This window comes from Solanum pennellii, chromosome 3, assembly GCF_001406875.1.
Source record: "Solanum pennellii chromosome 3, SPENNV200".
Taxonomy (NCBI): domain Eukaryota; kingdom Viridiplantae; phylum Streptophyta; class Magnoliopsida; order Solanales; family Solanaceae; genus Solanum; species Solanum pennellii.
In genome coordinates, this window is record NC_028639.1 from 72532022 (window position 1) to 72549014 (window position 16993).

Sequence of the window (16993 nt, forward strand, 5' to 3'; positions counted from 1 at the left end):
ATGTTTAAGGTTTGAATCAGAAATCTCCCGTTAAGAATGAAAAATACCTATTAATTTGTTAGTAACAAAGTCAGAGTTATCACTAAGAAAATTCAAAATACAGGCATACAAACAAAGTAAGGAAATTCAACATCTACTGTGTATATAAAAATTAATTTTAATTTCATATATATAATATATTTTTTCAAGGAAATGAATCCGGTGTTCGTGTTCGAATAAACCCCTACCTTCACAAATGCATTTTACCGCAATTCTAGGAAAATAGAAGTCATGATACACACATAAACATAAAATACATCTTCACCTACTTTGGTTTCATATATTTAATTATATTTGAGTGGTGAACTTGGTAAGAATCATAATTTTGACTTTATAAGGGTGATATATACTATATTGTCTTAATCTCACAAAATCAGACAAAAAACGCAATGGATACGGTAAACCACTATTTATGTAAAATTTGAACCTAATCACAATAATGGTACAATTATGATATACTACATTACCAAAATATAAAAAATAAAAAATAGAAAGGACAGACATAAAAGTAATCTTGAAATTTATATGAAATAATGATAAATTATAAAGGAAGAAGCCAGAGAAGACAATCATGAAATAAGGTTTATATCTATGTCTTTGTGTCACCTTAGAATATGACTGTGGGGGATATTACATGAATGATATGAATTTGTACATTTTAACTCATCCACCAAAAAAATCATCTTTTAATATGAATTTTTTAAAAAATAAAAAAATTGTTTAGTTATACATTCTAATCAGGTGGAAAAAAAAAACAAGATTTCTAAATATACAATTTTAAAATACTTTCAAATTACCTTTGCAACTTCTTCTTCAAAAACCCTTTCTTTTGGGATAGATATAGTCTACTTTAAATATACTTTTTGCTTATATTTTTTACAAAAGTATGTGTCTTCCTAATTATAAATACCCAATTTACGGGAAAAAAACCTTAATCGCACGGGTTGTTTACATCAAATCAATACAAAATGTATTGTTATGTGATTTAATGAAGTAAAAATGAACTTTAAATTTGAACACATGACATACATGTATTGACTTGATATAAAAACTCGATTCGGATAAGTTTTATCCTCGATTCACTTTACAAACCCACCCCACCCATGACCTATCAATAGATCCAATTTTTTTTTCCTTTTTTCAAAATATTATTTTGTTATATATTCAAACAAGGTGGAAAAAAATCTACTCACTTTTTTTTTTCTACTTTTTAAAAGTGAAATATAGTTCAAACAAAATTCAACTTTAATTTTTCAAAATTTCAATTAAATCTATGTCCAAACGCATGCTTAAAACTCAAACAAGACAAATTAGAACAATTCTGCAGATATTCAAATAACTCAAAAAAAAAAAATCTTGAATCTATAACAAACTGTGATGAGTTGATCACTACAAATTGGTACAAACAAAATCATTTCTTGCTCTTTTTACGTTTCCCATTACGAAACAGAGACCCAAATCCAAATAAATTTTGTGATGCAACATTAAGAACTGGACTAATTCTAATACCATTACCATAATTACTCCCTGCTGCTCCATAATTCTTCCTTAATGGCGGTTTTTGAGCTGATGGAAATGTGTAAAAACTTGCTGGTGTTGATGAATTCTTGATTTGCTTTAATTGCAGAGTCCCCTGTTTCTTGGAATTTGGTACTGAACCAGTTGAATTGCTTCGAGATAATAAAGGTAATGACCAAAATGAACTACTTTTCTTGTGTGTATTAACACAATGAACACTACTGCTTCTTTTAATACCCCAAAAAGAATGACTCTTTTGTTGCTCTGTTTTGATTTCTTGTTTTGGGTTTTGATCATTTTGGTCATTTTGTGGAAGGGGTGGAAGAGATTGAGCTTTTTTGGATAAAATTGTTTGTTTTGACGAGTTAACAAACTTTTCTTGAAGTTGAATTGGGCGAATTAAGCCATCTGAAAAGAGTTCATCTGCTGATGAAGTTTCTGCATTGCTGATACAGAAATCAAATTCAGAATTTGAATGAATAGGTTCTTGGATTTGTGTTTTCTGAAGAATATTAGTAAGATTTGAAGGTGAAAGATTGTGGGAAAAAGAGATTCTTGGACTTGTAGCTAAGCTTGGAGGATCAGATATCATATCAATGGCCATTATTTTTTATTTTCTTTTGTTTTCTTTGGTTCAATTATTGAAAGAAGAGAGAAGGGGGAAAAGAGAAAGAAGACAAATATTCAAATGTGATGTGGGAATACTGACAGATTACAGAGGAGAAAATGAGATTTTTCAGAGAATGGTTGCAGAGTCTAAAGGAAAGAGAAGAAGCAGCTAAATAGATGGTTTGAATTTTTGGGGCACTTGTAGTTTGACATGGCTTTTCTGTCCAAAACAAATACTAAAATCTACTTGGATATTGGATAGGGTTGTTTATTATTTAATCTAGAAAAGAACAATAAATATATTTTCAAATTATCGTAAATGATTTGGAGATATCATTTGTCATGCTTTTGGGATATTGGTGTTTATTCGTTAAAAAATTAGAGCATATATATTCTTTATACTAACGAACATACACGTGTCATAATTTTATCAGTCGACCCGACGAATAAGATTGCACTAGAGTGAAGATTATATATGCTCTAGTTTTTGAACGGCAGGAGCACCAATGTTTCAAAAGTATGACGGATGAAATCTGCATATCAATTACGATAGTTCAGGGGTATATTTGTCCTTTGTCCCATGAAATAAAGATGTTGATTTTGAGTTTTGGTTATTGCTAGGAACACCCTTCTTCAAAATATAAATTAGTCAAATTTTAATACGAGTTAAGAGAGTATTGTTATAGATTTTTGAAATTTAATTTATTGATAAATATTAGTACTTCCTTTGATAAACTCTACAGGGATGAAGAACATAATTAGTTTGACACTAATTTATTTATCTTATCCGTATATTAAAGTTAAATAAACTTTTCATTCATGAAATAGAAAAAATTATTAAATTTCACGATCCATTATTAAATTTATTTCAATTCTAAAAGCTCGGATTTTATCGGATAAATAACATGTCTACTCCCTACAAAATGAGTATGCACGCTTAACACTTTTGGAGGATGTTAAAAGGTGAAAACAGATACCTTGTTAATACAGCAACGAACTACTTTTATGAAACACTGAATGAGTCATTATGTTAATTATTAGCCTCTATTACTCATGAAAATACCATAATTCTTTAGCAAGAAATTGTTTCTTTTAATTGCTTTGCTACAATGTGCAACACATGTCAATGTCCAAATAACAAATTACAGTGAAAAAGTCTATGGTAACAATAATAATAAGTAAAAGCCATGAATGATTTATTAACACTTTGAAGCAACATACATCATTTATACTTAGACACGTTAGAGTCATAGGCCTAAATACAATTGAGTAATTTGACCACATGCCAATTTTCAGGCTATTGCTACTCAATTACGTTGGCTTCTAACTTGAAGCACAAGATCCCACCATTAGATAGAGTGACGGAGTGATAAAAGATTCTTTTATGGTTAATTAGAGATTTCAAGTAAGGTTTGAATCACAATAAAAATTATAAATTTAACAGTTTTGATGAAAATCATATTTTATATTAAAAAATTATAAGAGAAACTTGTTCAAAATAACAAATAAAAAAATGTGATTATTCCGAATTCATAAATTTAAAATTTCTAAATGTGCGATGAATTAAGACTTACGACCTACAATTACAAACTAAAACTAAAATCAAATAGTCCAACAAGACTAAAACTAAAACAAAAACTAAAATCAAAAGCTACAATTGTGAACCCTTACATTAGTTTTTAGGTTTTTAGTAAACAATAAAAATTAGTAAAGCGGCCTAATGTGAAGTAGATAGAGAACTAATAATTTGATATAGTTAGTGTCTAGTTATATATTAAATTATTAATATTTAATTATTAGGGAGGGTAAATAATAAATTATTACCATTTTATTGGATTATCGGTTTACCCAATAATTCAAGTAAAACCCGATATCGAACCAATAATTCAATAACTTTTCTTTTTATAAACCCATTAAAAACTTAATAATCCAATTACCCAATAATAACAATCCAATAATATTTTTTAGTTTGATTTATCGATCAATTCGGTTTTTGCACTAAGAGGGAGGTTGTGGGTTAACCCCTTTCTTCTCTTTGACTTTTTGGTGTATGCTAACTCCAACCACCGATTTAATTATTATTACTATTATTTTACCTTTTTTTTCTATAACAGGCTTAGAATTTAGATGAATGAATTTTCATATATAAATTACTTATTCACTAGGAAGGTCCTATGTTTTTTTAACACACACACCACAAATAGAAAATAAAAAATAAAAATATAGAGAAAAAATAAAATGATTCATGATGAATTGTACAATTAGGTTTAAGTATGTTTAATTATTGAAACATGATCAAGTAAAACATGGAAATTGTTGATTAGAGGGCCCTTTCTCTAGATAATCCAAAATCCATCATTGATTTGTAATTACTAACAACATAACTAGGTCACCAGGAATAATTTATCTCGATTATACCTTTAACAACTTTTTTGTTTATAGTTAATTAAGATAAATTGGAATTAAATAAGATACATTTGCATATAATTTAAACACTTTATTTTCAAATAAAATCGATTACACTACTTATTCCTACAATGACATCAAACCTAACTTCAACGCTCTCTATGATGACTTTTGTCATGCCTCTATAAAAATTAAATTATAACAATCATTATCACCAAAGGTGAATTTATTGGATCATACTTAATTCAAGTCAACATACATTTAATTAAAATTACTTGTCCTAAACACAATAATCAGAGTCTATAAAGAAACAACTCTCAATTTTTACTAAGTAGGAACAAAATTACTTAAACCAGTGATAGACTGATTAAAGAAGGCATGTCAAAATATAGAGAAATAAAATCACGTAAAAGTTAAAAAGTGTCAAATATATAATATATATATATATACAATATAATTTTTCACAACTCCGCTACATACATACTGCTTTTCTTAAAATTCATTTATAAAATTGAACTAGCTAGTTATATGTTGTACTATATATTATTTAATGTCACTATTTGTTGGTGACTCCCCAAAATGAGACCTGAAATATACTCTACCTTATTATTTATTGTTGTTTGACTTTTGTTACTACTTCCCTTGGATAAATTCCAATATAATAGAAATTATTGTGGATTGATAATTTGATATGACAAATAAATAATCATTAATACGATTTCAATTGGGATTAGTTGAGAGATTGTTGAAAGTTTCACGTATATTTGGTCTGATTCTGATATTGAAGACATGTTTTCCATTTTCTTCTTAAAAATGACATGAAAACAACAAATTAAGCAAAAAATGCATGTTCTTTGCTTTGACAGTTTATCAATATACATTGGGAAGTTTCACAATTGTGCTATGCAACACTTAACCACTTCCTTCTAGAACTAACATGGATAAAAAGAAGTTTTGTTGCTAAAACTAGTTTAATATTTGATTCTGTTGTCAAGGTTTTAGATTTATAATATTAGCTTTTGAATGTTTTAATATTGAATTGGCATCACTAAAATGGAGGTATTTAGTGACCACCAATACAATCATTGAATATAACAACATTTTTTTGTGAGTTTATGATTTCCAATAGTCTCTAAATAAAAAGAGAAATATGTTTTTGTATGTACCCGAGGGTAATCAAACCCATTGGCGGAGACACCTTATCATTAGGGGTTCATTCGAACCCCATTCGACATAAAATTATATCATTTATGCATAATTAAAATAAGCCGAACTCATATTTTTCTTCAGGTATCTTAATTATGTTATTTTTCTATTAAATCATTAAACCACCCATAATTTGTTTAATTTAATCATTGTAGGCTGATTTTGATCGGCTTTTTCTATTGTAAATGTCTTCAATTGTGTTCGTATTGTAATGATTTTTATTGAAAGAATGAAGATAAATTGTGTGTTAGTCTCATTTGTTTTCTAATGTGTCCAAATAACTTGAAATAAAATACAATTATTCTCGAACATTTTTCACTATTAATTAGACTCATGAGTTCTGGAACAACATATGTATCCTCTATTAATACCCCTCACAAAATCTGGTTCCACATCAGCCAATAATGTTTAAAAGGAACAAATTATGGGTGGTTCAATGATTCAATAGGAAAATAACACAGTTAAGGTACCTGAGGGAAAAACCCCAAAAAGTTTAAGAATCTGTTTATGGATTTGACCTTGAAATAATATTTAGGTATATGTAGTAGATGTCGAACTCCCTTTGGCTACTCCTTGTGTTTATTTTTTCAGATTTCAAACCCTATGATTGAAAATTCTAGCTCCGTCAATGATCAAGCCCCGTACATGAGGTTGGCAACACATAATGGGAGTTCTTTCCGACTTTCACCAACACTAAACCAAGTGATTGTTTTGTATTCTTATATACTTAATAGATTTTTCAACTTAAACATAGGATGTGCTAGAAGTTACTGTATCCTATATATCCTCCCAAAGAAAGAAAACCTTTAGGCTTCACGTGACTCAAGTTTATTTTTTCTTGGTGTCTAGCAATAACTAGCAAATCGTGATAAGAAAAGGTAGACAAAAATAAAGAGACACGAACCATTTGTGTTATATGATTGATTGGAAAAAAACAGCGTAGATTTCCATTTTCTATTATCTTTCGTTGAATAGAACACAAAAAAACCCAACCAATTACAAGAAGTCATGTTGATGTATCGAGTCCCTTTTTGAAAAGGAAACCACATCAACTATTCTTTAAGTATGCACAAGAAAATCAATAGTAATTCGCAAATCATACTAAAGAGATAAACGGTAATAATCTGCGAACCACACCTAAAAAAGTAAACAATAGTAAGCAAGACCAGGACGATGAACTCGATGAGTCCCTTTCTATCAGGGAATCAAAATTAATGTTACCAAATCAAATATAGAAGAAAAAAATATCTGAAGTTAAAGTTGTTGGGTCATGGAAAAGCAATTCAATCTCACATAAATAAATAAATAAAAAAGCTTTCTCGATTATTCCAAAAGAAAAATAATTTAGGTTGGAAAATGACAATGATGGTAATGATTAACGAAAATCTAAGATTAAAAGCAAAGATGTCTAAGGATTACAAGTCCAGATCCATAGAAGTGATTGACATAAGTGGGAGGTATATATTCATCAATGACAGCCCTCGTTCACCACAAAGGTTGTGTCAATTTTTCAGGTTTTTGACAGACGAACCATATTTTAAGACTTGACATGTGACCAAGTTGTCCACATTATTCAATTTAGGCCCAACAACACACCTAAGTTGTGAATTCCCAAGCCATACAATACTCAGCGGGTTGGCCACAAAGCATGGCATTCACACCTTACAAGATTACAGGGTTCCAGAATCAAGTATGCACTGGTTGCTATCAAAGATGTAAGCAAAACTAAAAAGGTATGTCAAATCATGGTGCTATTTTTAGTCTCCCAACAGGGCTAATTCAAAGAGTACACATAACACTTTAGACAAATCTTACATCAGAATGAGAGAAGAAAACGAAGAGCATAGCATAAATATACTCACTTGATGGATTAGTCCCAAGAACAGATCTGTAAGCTTTTTTGAGCCAAAGCAGATAATACGAGTCATAGGCAGAGATCAATCTTAATATGCTAATTCCACCAAAATGGTTAAGTCTGCCTTGCTTTACCCCACCAATCAATCCATCCCAAAAAGTTAATGCCTCGACCACAAGAAAACAAACAGTAGACTATTCAATTCAGCCAAAGACGATAAAACAAACTGGAACTCAACCCCAACTCTCTCCCGCAAACAAAAAGAAGATAAGATTTAAGGGAACAAAGAAAGAAATAGCTGGGCAAAAAAAAGATTCTACATAATACGGACTAGTACTGCCGACTCTTACAAAAGGCAGGAAGGATCACACTGCAGATCTCCTGAACATACACTTCTTCGGGGCCCTGGACAATGAAATAGGAAATATTATGGACGAGATCATTGCAATTTGAGCACCATAAAGCTGTGGATGGCACACAGCAAAATATAGATTACTAGCTAATAATGCTCTCCAAATTTAAGCTGTTAAATCATTCAATAACAAAGTCAGATTGGATAAAGAATTCTACTCTAAACTATTTCTCTTTTCTTCTCAACCTCTATTTATATTTTGACCGAAGGAAAACCCTTCTATGAATTTTTAGTCATTCCAAATGATGCAACAACAACAAACCCAAATCCCATCAGTGGGGTTTGAAAAAGGTAGAATGTATGCAGACCGTATACATCTACCTCGTGGAGGTGGATAGGCTTTTTCCGTCATTCTAAATGATGAAGAGATAAAGTAAAAGATATTCTGAACCAACAAAACTATATTCACAAAGTACATGTCACAACTGATGTACAGTTACAATAGCTATGACATCAATAGTTTTGACCTTTTGCAAGTTTACACACGACGATGCCTGAAAAAGAATTTCTATTTACACAAATTGTTCTAATTATACGTCTTCAAAGATGCAGTTCTATTTATATCTGCAAGAATGCCAGGTATGAACCTTTTACAACCTTTACCTGCACGCAAGCTGCAGCTTCAAAGGTAAGAGTTATCCGATAACAACTATCAAATTGAGTATTCACTGATTGTGTATTGAATCTCGTAGACCAACCAACATTAATCAATAAACAAGCATCACGGAAAAAAGATGTATTTTCAAATCATTAATTGATGATCGAAGTCATCGCAGATCAATGACATCAAACTTCAAGTTAGAATCCATATAGACATCTGTACAATGCTTGTAAATTGGGCTACCATCAGGAGGAGGGTCATGCGGATGAAAACCACGCCTTGGACATTGTCGTATAACTGTCATTCCACCCGGATTTGTCAATCGGAATATTCCATGAGTTCTACGCACAATAGAATACCACAGATTAGTTAGATGAACATCATTAACTAGAGCTAAAAGAGAAGATTGTCATTTCTCACTTGTAGGAGGGATACAATCCTCAACAAATAATCCCACCCACACCAGGACTATTTTCTCCAATCGTGAAAGATAGCTAAATATTTTTTGGGTAAGTAGCTAGGTTGAATAACTAATCTCATCAAGTTAGATATATAAACTCTATCGAATGATCGTATAGTGCACAATACATGTACCAAACATCACCAAAAAGGGCATTGCACTAAGAGCAAAATCTACTTCACCAGAGATTAAGGCTACTTTACCTTGAACTGTCTCTTGGGGCCATTACAATTGCAATTGCTTCAGGCAACATAATCTGCTTAATCATTAGTAAAGGAAATAAGTGAATCCAGGATCAGTGATGAAATCATATCAATAATAATAAAACATAAATTCAGATGTAATAGGCCATATAAACTTTGCCTCAGTTTTTTTAAACAAACTAGAGAGAGGCATATCCCCGTTGAGGAAGTAGAGTTAAGAGTACAGAAACCTGATATGAATACTGAGTGTGAACATCGATGGATGACATGAAACATGATTGCGTCGGATGTGTCTGAAAAAGAGTGCAAAGTCAAGAGTCACTATTTGTGACTTTACGGGAAAAGATGCTGTAAAATAACTTGCAGAAGATACCATGGACAACATTTCAATTTACATTTCCTATTATGACTCAATAAATTGCAATTCAGCATTTTAAGTGTTCTACCCGCTACTTGATAGTTCTTCCACATATTTTCTTACAAAAGCATAGCAAACTCCACTAGATCACAGAAACTGAACTGTGACTTGATACAATAGTTTAGACTTAACATGACGTTGTAATTCAGGAGTTATTCATCAAGGACTAGGATCTTCGCAAAACAGACTTACATGAATCCATCCAAGAGGAAACAATGATTGCTTATCTTGAACTTCAAATATTTCCTCCTCATTTGTAGTTTGACACTGCTTGGAAAGAATCGATCAGGATACTATCAAAGGGAAAACATAAAAAGAAAAATACAATTACTCTTTTTATGAATAATATAAATGAATCTTACTTACCGAATCTGATGTCGATTCCTGCTTAGGAATGATCAGAGCAGTGATGTAAAATTTTCGGTTTTTCTGAAACAAGTAATAGCATGGATGATGATACGTTAAAAGAGATAGTAACTAAAAACACAATGATAATAGTTAATAGGACATACTAGTGATCCAGCAAGAACACCACAGGTTTCAAGATTTTTGTTAGTATTGGACTTGGCTAACTTCATGAAAGTATCCATCACAGATGCTGACTACAAAATGAGAATCGGCGGAAGTATTTTATAATGTTAAATGAGAAAAGACGATAAGGAAATGGACAACCAAAAAATTGAATAGGAAAATGTAGAAAAATCTCACAATGTGCAATTGCAGGGGATCTTCAGAACAGATTAGACCATCAGGTGATGATTTAACTAATCCACATTCCACCTCTTCGATTGGACATGCTGCAGTTGGCATCAAATCTTGTACCTCCGCAAGAACAGGTGGAGGAGAAGGTTGTCTAATGATTTCTGATTGTAGAGGGATTTCTTCTACATCAAAGGAAATCAATGAAGCAGGTTCCTCAAGACGTAGCACTGGCTTGTCACTGTTGACTGGTAACATTAATTCCTGGCATGGTTTCCCACATTCTGAACTGATATCATCCTTCTTATCAGAAGATTCACTTTCCAGAGGCTGCTTCAGGAGGCTGTTTATCCATCAAGGATTAAGAATTATACTCAAAAGTCAAATGCACGCACACTGAGAAATAAACTTATACAGTAAATCATATTATCTATTGATAGCTCAGGACTGCATTATAAGCCCGGACAATGTTATTACTAATATGTGTTGTATCAACGAAAAAAATTCACAAATGATAAAACATGTTGAAAAGAAATCAATCAACTGAGAACCTCACCTGGGGATCAGAACAGGGGTGAAGTCAACATTACTTGGATAAGACACCTGCATTTATGTACAGAAGTTGTTATTTGTTAGACTTCAGTCCTTGCATTTACTTGAACAGGACTTAGAGCCCGTTTAAATGGGCTTAAAAAAGTGGCTTTTACGTCTAAAATTAAAAGTCATACTGAAATGACTTTTAAGTCAAAAAATAAAAAGTAGGGGAGACCTACTTTTGGTTTTTGACTTATTTTAAGTCATTTTAAACTTATCATAAATCATTTTTAACCTTGCCCAACACTTCCTAAATTACTTTAAGTCATTTTTTATTAATTTTAAGTTATTTTTAATATTTGTCAAACACATTCAGAAGTCAAAAACCGACTTGAAAGTAGGTTTGACCAACTTTTAAGTGAATCCAAACACCCTCTTAAGTCCTTATATTCCTGAAAAAGTTTTGTCCGCCGGACCACTCAATCTATGCCTATCCATGATCCAATCTCAAGAGCTGCTGACCTTGTGCAAGAGTTTGATTGCACGGATGCATGAGAATCAACATAAAAGACATTGGAGACTAGAACATTTACATCTTCATTAAGAGTCAGGATTTCGTTGACTTCTCATGTACGAGGATTAAAATTGTACTTCACTATGCCAAAGTTATAACAATACATTCTTCACTCTCCTCTGTCACTAGTTTGAGGACTATAATCATGTTTATCTAAGACAAAAAAACAAAACAAAGAAATTATTTAAAATATCCTTCATACCCCTCTGTCACTAGCTGGAAGCTGCAACTGTCCTCGAAGCCCATTCGGACCCAAGATGGAATGTCTGTTCAGGGTTTCATCCGTTGGACGGGGAATACTAAGTGACCTAGAAAAGAAACAAAAAATATACAAAGAAGAAGAAAATTGAATAAACAGTTGACATCCAGCAAACATAAGCTCAGTTTCACCTTGACTAATGCATTCTACCTTGCCAATCATTGTATCTAATCCATATATTGTGCCAGGCTGCCAGCCTAAGAAGAGGTTTTAATTTGTGAATGCTGTACAATATGATTTCAGCATGTAAATGTGTGGTTGCTATGCTTTGTGGACAAGTTAAAGCTACAGCATTCACTTCAGGAATCTTTTAATCCAGTATACAATGCAAAATGTATCATTATCATTTAATACTCATGGATTTATTAAGATAAAAAGAAACTATTCTTGACATCCGTAGATTTTACTTTCATAATTTGTAGGTTCCAAGTACTCTCTCCGTCCCATTTTATATGGCACCTTTTTACTTTGCACTTGCATTAAGAAATGATGTGATTTTATCCTTCTACCCTTATTTAATGTTTTCTTAACTCAACTTTATTAATAAATGACAAGATTAATTAACTATTCTATCAATAGGCAAAATATGGTAATTTATGCATAAATTTTATAAATTGACAAGTAATGTGGTCCAGCTATTTATAGAAAGGGATGACATATAAAATGGGACAGATGGAGTAATAATAAACACACTACTCTAAGGATGAACGCTACAAGGAGGTAAGTCATACTAATGTCTGTTAGTGGTTCATGTGTAATAGTATAAGTGATTCTATAGGAAGCAAGGTAAAATGAACAGATCCCACATGCAACATTCAGATTTAGCAAGAGACCCCAGACTAGAGCCAGAACTAAGCAACTACTCCATGCCATTAAAGTGCATTGATCGGGCACATTGCATCTAGCAATAAATTACTGAGTATCTTTTATTGGAGAAACTTACAAACGGCGGATATGCTCATCTACAGGCTTCACAGGTAAAAACTGTGTGGTTATTGGAACTTGATACCCAAATTTTCGAACAGGTGCCGCTATCTGTGAGATGCAGAAACAACGTCATCAAAATAGACCATTAATACAAGCTGTAAAAGTTCCAACTACCCATGAATCTAGCATTCCGTTCACAACCTTTCACCTTCTCTTAAATAAAATCTTTGAAGGCAATCTAACACACATTGGCCTTTGTGAATTTCTCGGTTATCGAAAAAAAATCAATTTTAAGTAAGAGAAACAACCTATGGCTATGATACACCAAAGTTTTCTTATAATTTAAAAGTTTTGTTTCCGGCAAGCCCCGTAGTTAGTGGAATTGCAATTATCGCTTTGGTAAATTTCAAACGAACAGTTCTTCAACACCTTCAGTGCATCTCTTGATTTTTTGTTATTATAATTATATACAGAGTTCTTGGAGCACTGAACGCCAGTAACCATACACTTTCTAGAAAATATGAAACACAAATAGAACCCACAAAACCACGCATTACAATCAAGTTCAAGACAGCCAAACAAGATCACCTGAATGACACCTAGGAAGTAGAACATACATGATGCATACCTTATTTGCCCCCCAAGCCTTAAAGCTTTGATTATTGGCAGGAGAATATTCCCCTGAGAATCCTAAAAGATTATTTTGATGATGATTGTTCCCCTTATTCACTTGATATGTGCTTTTTCTGTTTAGCGCCTCAAGTTTCTGTTGAACTATTGGCTTCAAATCCTCAAGCTCAGCCACAGCATTTAGTAATCTCTATAGATCAAATATAAGAAAGTCAGATTAGGTAAAGCTTACATATGAACACAGAGGAAAGGCATCGATTGTCTTACCTTTTTCAAATAAATTTTGTTGCTCTGCAGTGATGCTCGATAATCTCGATGGCATGGTATTGTCTCAGAGACCAAACTTAAACAGAAAAACACACGTAATTTAAATACATTGACAGGCGTTCAGAACAAAGTTAAGACATCCAAATCATTGAAACCACTTAATAATTCAATCTAGAGGCTTCTAATTTAAATATAAAACTTTTAAGGGTTGATTACCCTAACTTGAGGTTAATCTATCAGACGTAACCCATCTTTAATTTCAGTTACAAACTTCCTGTACTTCAAATTTAGAGAAACCAAAAACTTTTTCTATGAGTAAATTAATCTACTAACCCACTGGATAAGAATGTGGATTAAAAACAGATAAAATATTTATTTAAGTATTTAACAAGCATCTAAAACTCAGTTTTTTTAAGAAATCTGGTGAATCAAATAAAGTTTTTTGGAAGACTAGAGCATAAAATTTTGACAGTATTTTTGAATGCTTCCCTGTATCTTATGTTAGCAAGTAGTTCGGAGGTAAACAAAAAAGAACTTCGATGCATGCACTATTGGGAAATGTTTTTTCTTAGGAGATAATACTATTATTCAATAGGGCGGCTTGGCCAACTCTGAAGAAAAAAAAGGAAAAAAGAGTTGGGTACTCAAAACTTGAAAGGAAAGTCTTCTAGCATCTAACCATCTCAGAATTAAGCACAATAATAAACATAAACCTTAATGCAGTCTCTAACATTAACCTGAAAACAAAATATAATTTTGGACCATGTGACTTCCCATCTCACCTTGAGTATCTAAGAAGCATGACATACAAATCTATGACGTCTCCCTCAGCGCGAAAAATGTCAGCCTACAATATCGTAACCATATCATTTCCTGCAATGTTGCTTGTAGAGAATAAAGAAGAACTTGGACTCATACAGAAAGGTATTTATAAACTATTCCGAGCAGCAAAGCACTTTAGCACCAAAAGGCATTCAATTGAGTGACATGAGAAGTCATAAAATGATGTGGAAGTTACTAACCAGTAGCATATCAGAACAGACAATTCCAACTCAAAGAGGCACAGTTGCACCACCAAACAAGTACCATGCTATAGTTGCGAAAATATTAAGAATGCAAAGAAAACATCCAGAGTACTAACCAGGTATAGCAAACAATAATATAGTGGCAGTGGGTTGATCAAACAAGGGATCAATTGTGGCTAGCATAAAAGATTTAGCAAGGTTTTCTAAGATCATCAAAAGCAACAAGCAACATACATGTGTGACAGTTATTGGACAAAGAAGAAGCAACTATCTTAAGAAGATTCGGCGACTTCAAATCTATAATTGTATAACAATACTCAGCAGAGCTTAATTCCAGCAAATGCATCTGCTTAGAACTCAAATAACATTATGAAATCTTTGATCGCCTGTTCTTCTGCACTATACCAAACAGAGTATAACTAGAGTAAAGGGAATCATATATGCTACTCGACTTGGAATAGGATCAGAACAGACCCAAGAACTAACCTAGAAGCAAAGCCAAATCTTACTGAAAATCCAGCATTGGACCTATGTACTGACCTAAGAAATGAGCATGCATTGCCCTAACTTCACTTGCTCTGTTTCAGCAAAACCTAAACAGCTAGCACGCCATTCGTGGTTCAATGGTTACTTATTTTAGCTAGAAATGCATTACATAAGTTAATGGTAAAACCTGGCATTGGTAATCATAGAGAGTTACAAAAAATTGTTTCCAAGTATGGCAGTCTGCTCACTATTAGTTTCACAATTAAAGGAATAAATAAAATCACAATAATGATAATGACAACAAGAACGAAATACTCCCAATAGTTCTCCAATGAAAACCCTACAGTCGCCAGTTATTTTCAGTACGCAAATAAAAATCAGTGATTCAATTTTCAAGCTTAGAGTTGCACATGTAATGATATAGCTTTGATATTGAACAATCGATCAAAAAATTCACAAACTTAGTTCACAATTCACCGGAAATTCAAATAAAAAGTACAAATTCATAAAGTCGGTCATGGAAAAAGAGGACCTGTTTGAGGACATTATCTGCGATGCGATAGTAAATTCTCAAAGCGATTCGATTATCCACATCGAGTTTCTTCGTACGCGCTGCGATGTTGATTTGCCCCGACGACGACCGAGTCATCATATTGAAGAATTTGGAGGTTTTCTTTCGTCTATTTCTGCTTCCTTATCATACGATTGAAGCGGATCGTAATTCTTAACGTTGATCAGACACAGAAAATTGAGTCTTCAATGGCTGCCCCTGCTTGGAAGAGAGAGTGGCAGAGATTGGGGAAGGCACGGGCGAGGAGAACAAAGAGGTCATTCATGAATCATACGGGGCCAAATGTGGAAAGATGTTTTTAGGGCTCGTTTGGTTGAACTTGATACTCACTACACCTTTTTTTTTTTATTTCTTAATTATTCGATATAGTATATAATAATGTACCATGTGTCCTTAATTCATTTCAATTTTTATTTGAGCATAACACAATAGCAATATTCATTATAATTTTACAAATTGAAGTTTGGGATAAATAAAGTGTATACGTATTTTATATGAATCTCATCAATTGAAAAACTATATGCGATAGATCTTTAGTTCAAAGAAGAAAAAGTTTCAAGTAATTTCAAAAAAATATAAGAAAATAGATAATAATAGATAGAGACTATATTTATTTTAGTTTAAGGAAAAAAAGTTCAAAATATTACCAAAAAATAGTAAAAACACATGAAATAATAACAAACATCATAAAATAGTAGTATACAAGAGCAATATTAAAACCACTAATACAGTAATATGAATGGATAACAAGACACATAAGGGTCGTTTGGTACAAAGAGTAATAATGAAGGTATTAGTAATGCTGGTATTAATAGTGTAGGAATTAGTAATGGAGGCATTATTTTTATCAAGTGTTTTGTTCATTGTTTCCACCTCATTTTGTGTTTGCATTAAAACTTTATAAAAAAAACATCTTTCCAATTATACCCTTGAACTATTATGCAATTGGTTAATGTAAATAATTGCGAGACAATATTTTTTTTATGTCCTTCTAATTACCTATGAAAAGAACAATTTTGTTGCCATGTTTGCCTTTTGTTTTTTACTTAAATTATTTGAGAATAAATAAGTGTCATCTTAGTAAGTTGATCAATAACAAATGTCAATTTTCAATTTCAAAAAAGATAATCTATCAACTTTTAAAATTGAAAAGACGGTAAACAATAGTAAAATTGAATAAATCATCTACATTTACACATAAAATTACAAGTTGTGATTTTGATGTATTCAATTTTATAAATTGTTCAAAATACAAACAATTAGAAAATCGTACAAACATATATATATATATATA

The 16993-nt window shown here is 32.0% G+C and overlaps 2 protein-coding genes across 2 annotated transcripts; both read right to left on the reverse strand.

The window, feature by feature from the left end:
* Window positions 1-1375: 1375 nt before the first annotated feature.
* On the reverse strand, window positions 1376-2399 carry LOC107013735. Its single transcript, XM_015213611.2, has one exon. The coding sequence runs from the start codon at window positions 2159-2161 to the stop codon at window positions 1451-1453; it is 711 nt and encodes a 236-aa protein (XP_015069097.1). The 5' UTR covers window positions 2162-2399; the 3' UTR covers window positions 1376-1450.
* A 6015-nt stretch (window positions 2400-8414) lies between these two features.
* Window positions 8415-16024, reverse strand: LOC107015184 (AMSH-like ubiquitin thioesterase 1). Its single transcript, XM_015215376.2, has 14 exons — window positions 15661-16024; window positions 14400-14464; window positions 13618-13693; window positions 13349-13540; window positions 12737-12828; window positions 11737-11842; window positions 10983-11029; window positions 10436-10769; window positions 10240-10329; window positions 10094-10156; window positions 9920-9994; window positions 9540-9602; window positions 9310-9362; window positions 8415-8987 (listed from the first exon to the last, which is right to left on the reverse strand). Exons 1-14 carry the CDS (start codon window positions 15778-15780, stop codon window positions 8813-8815), a joined length of 1551 nt encoding a protein of 516 aa, XP_015070862.1. The 5' UTR covers window positions 15781-16024; the 3' UTR covers window positions 8415-8812.
* Between the last annotated feature and the right edge of the window lie 969 nt (window positions 16025-16993).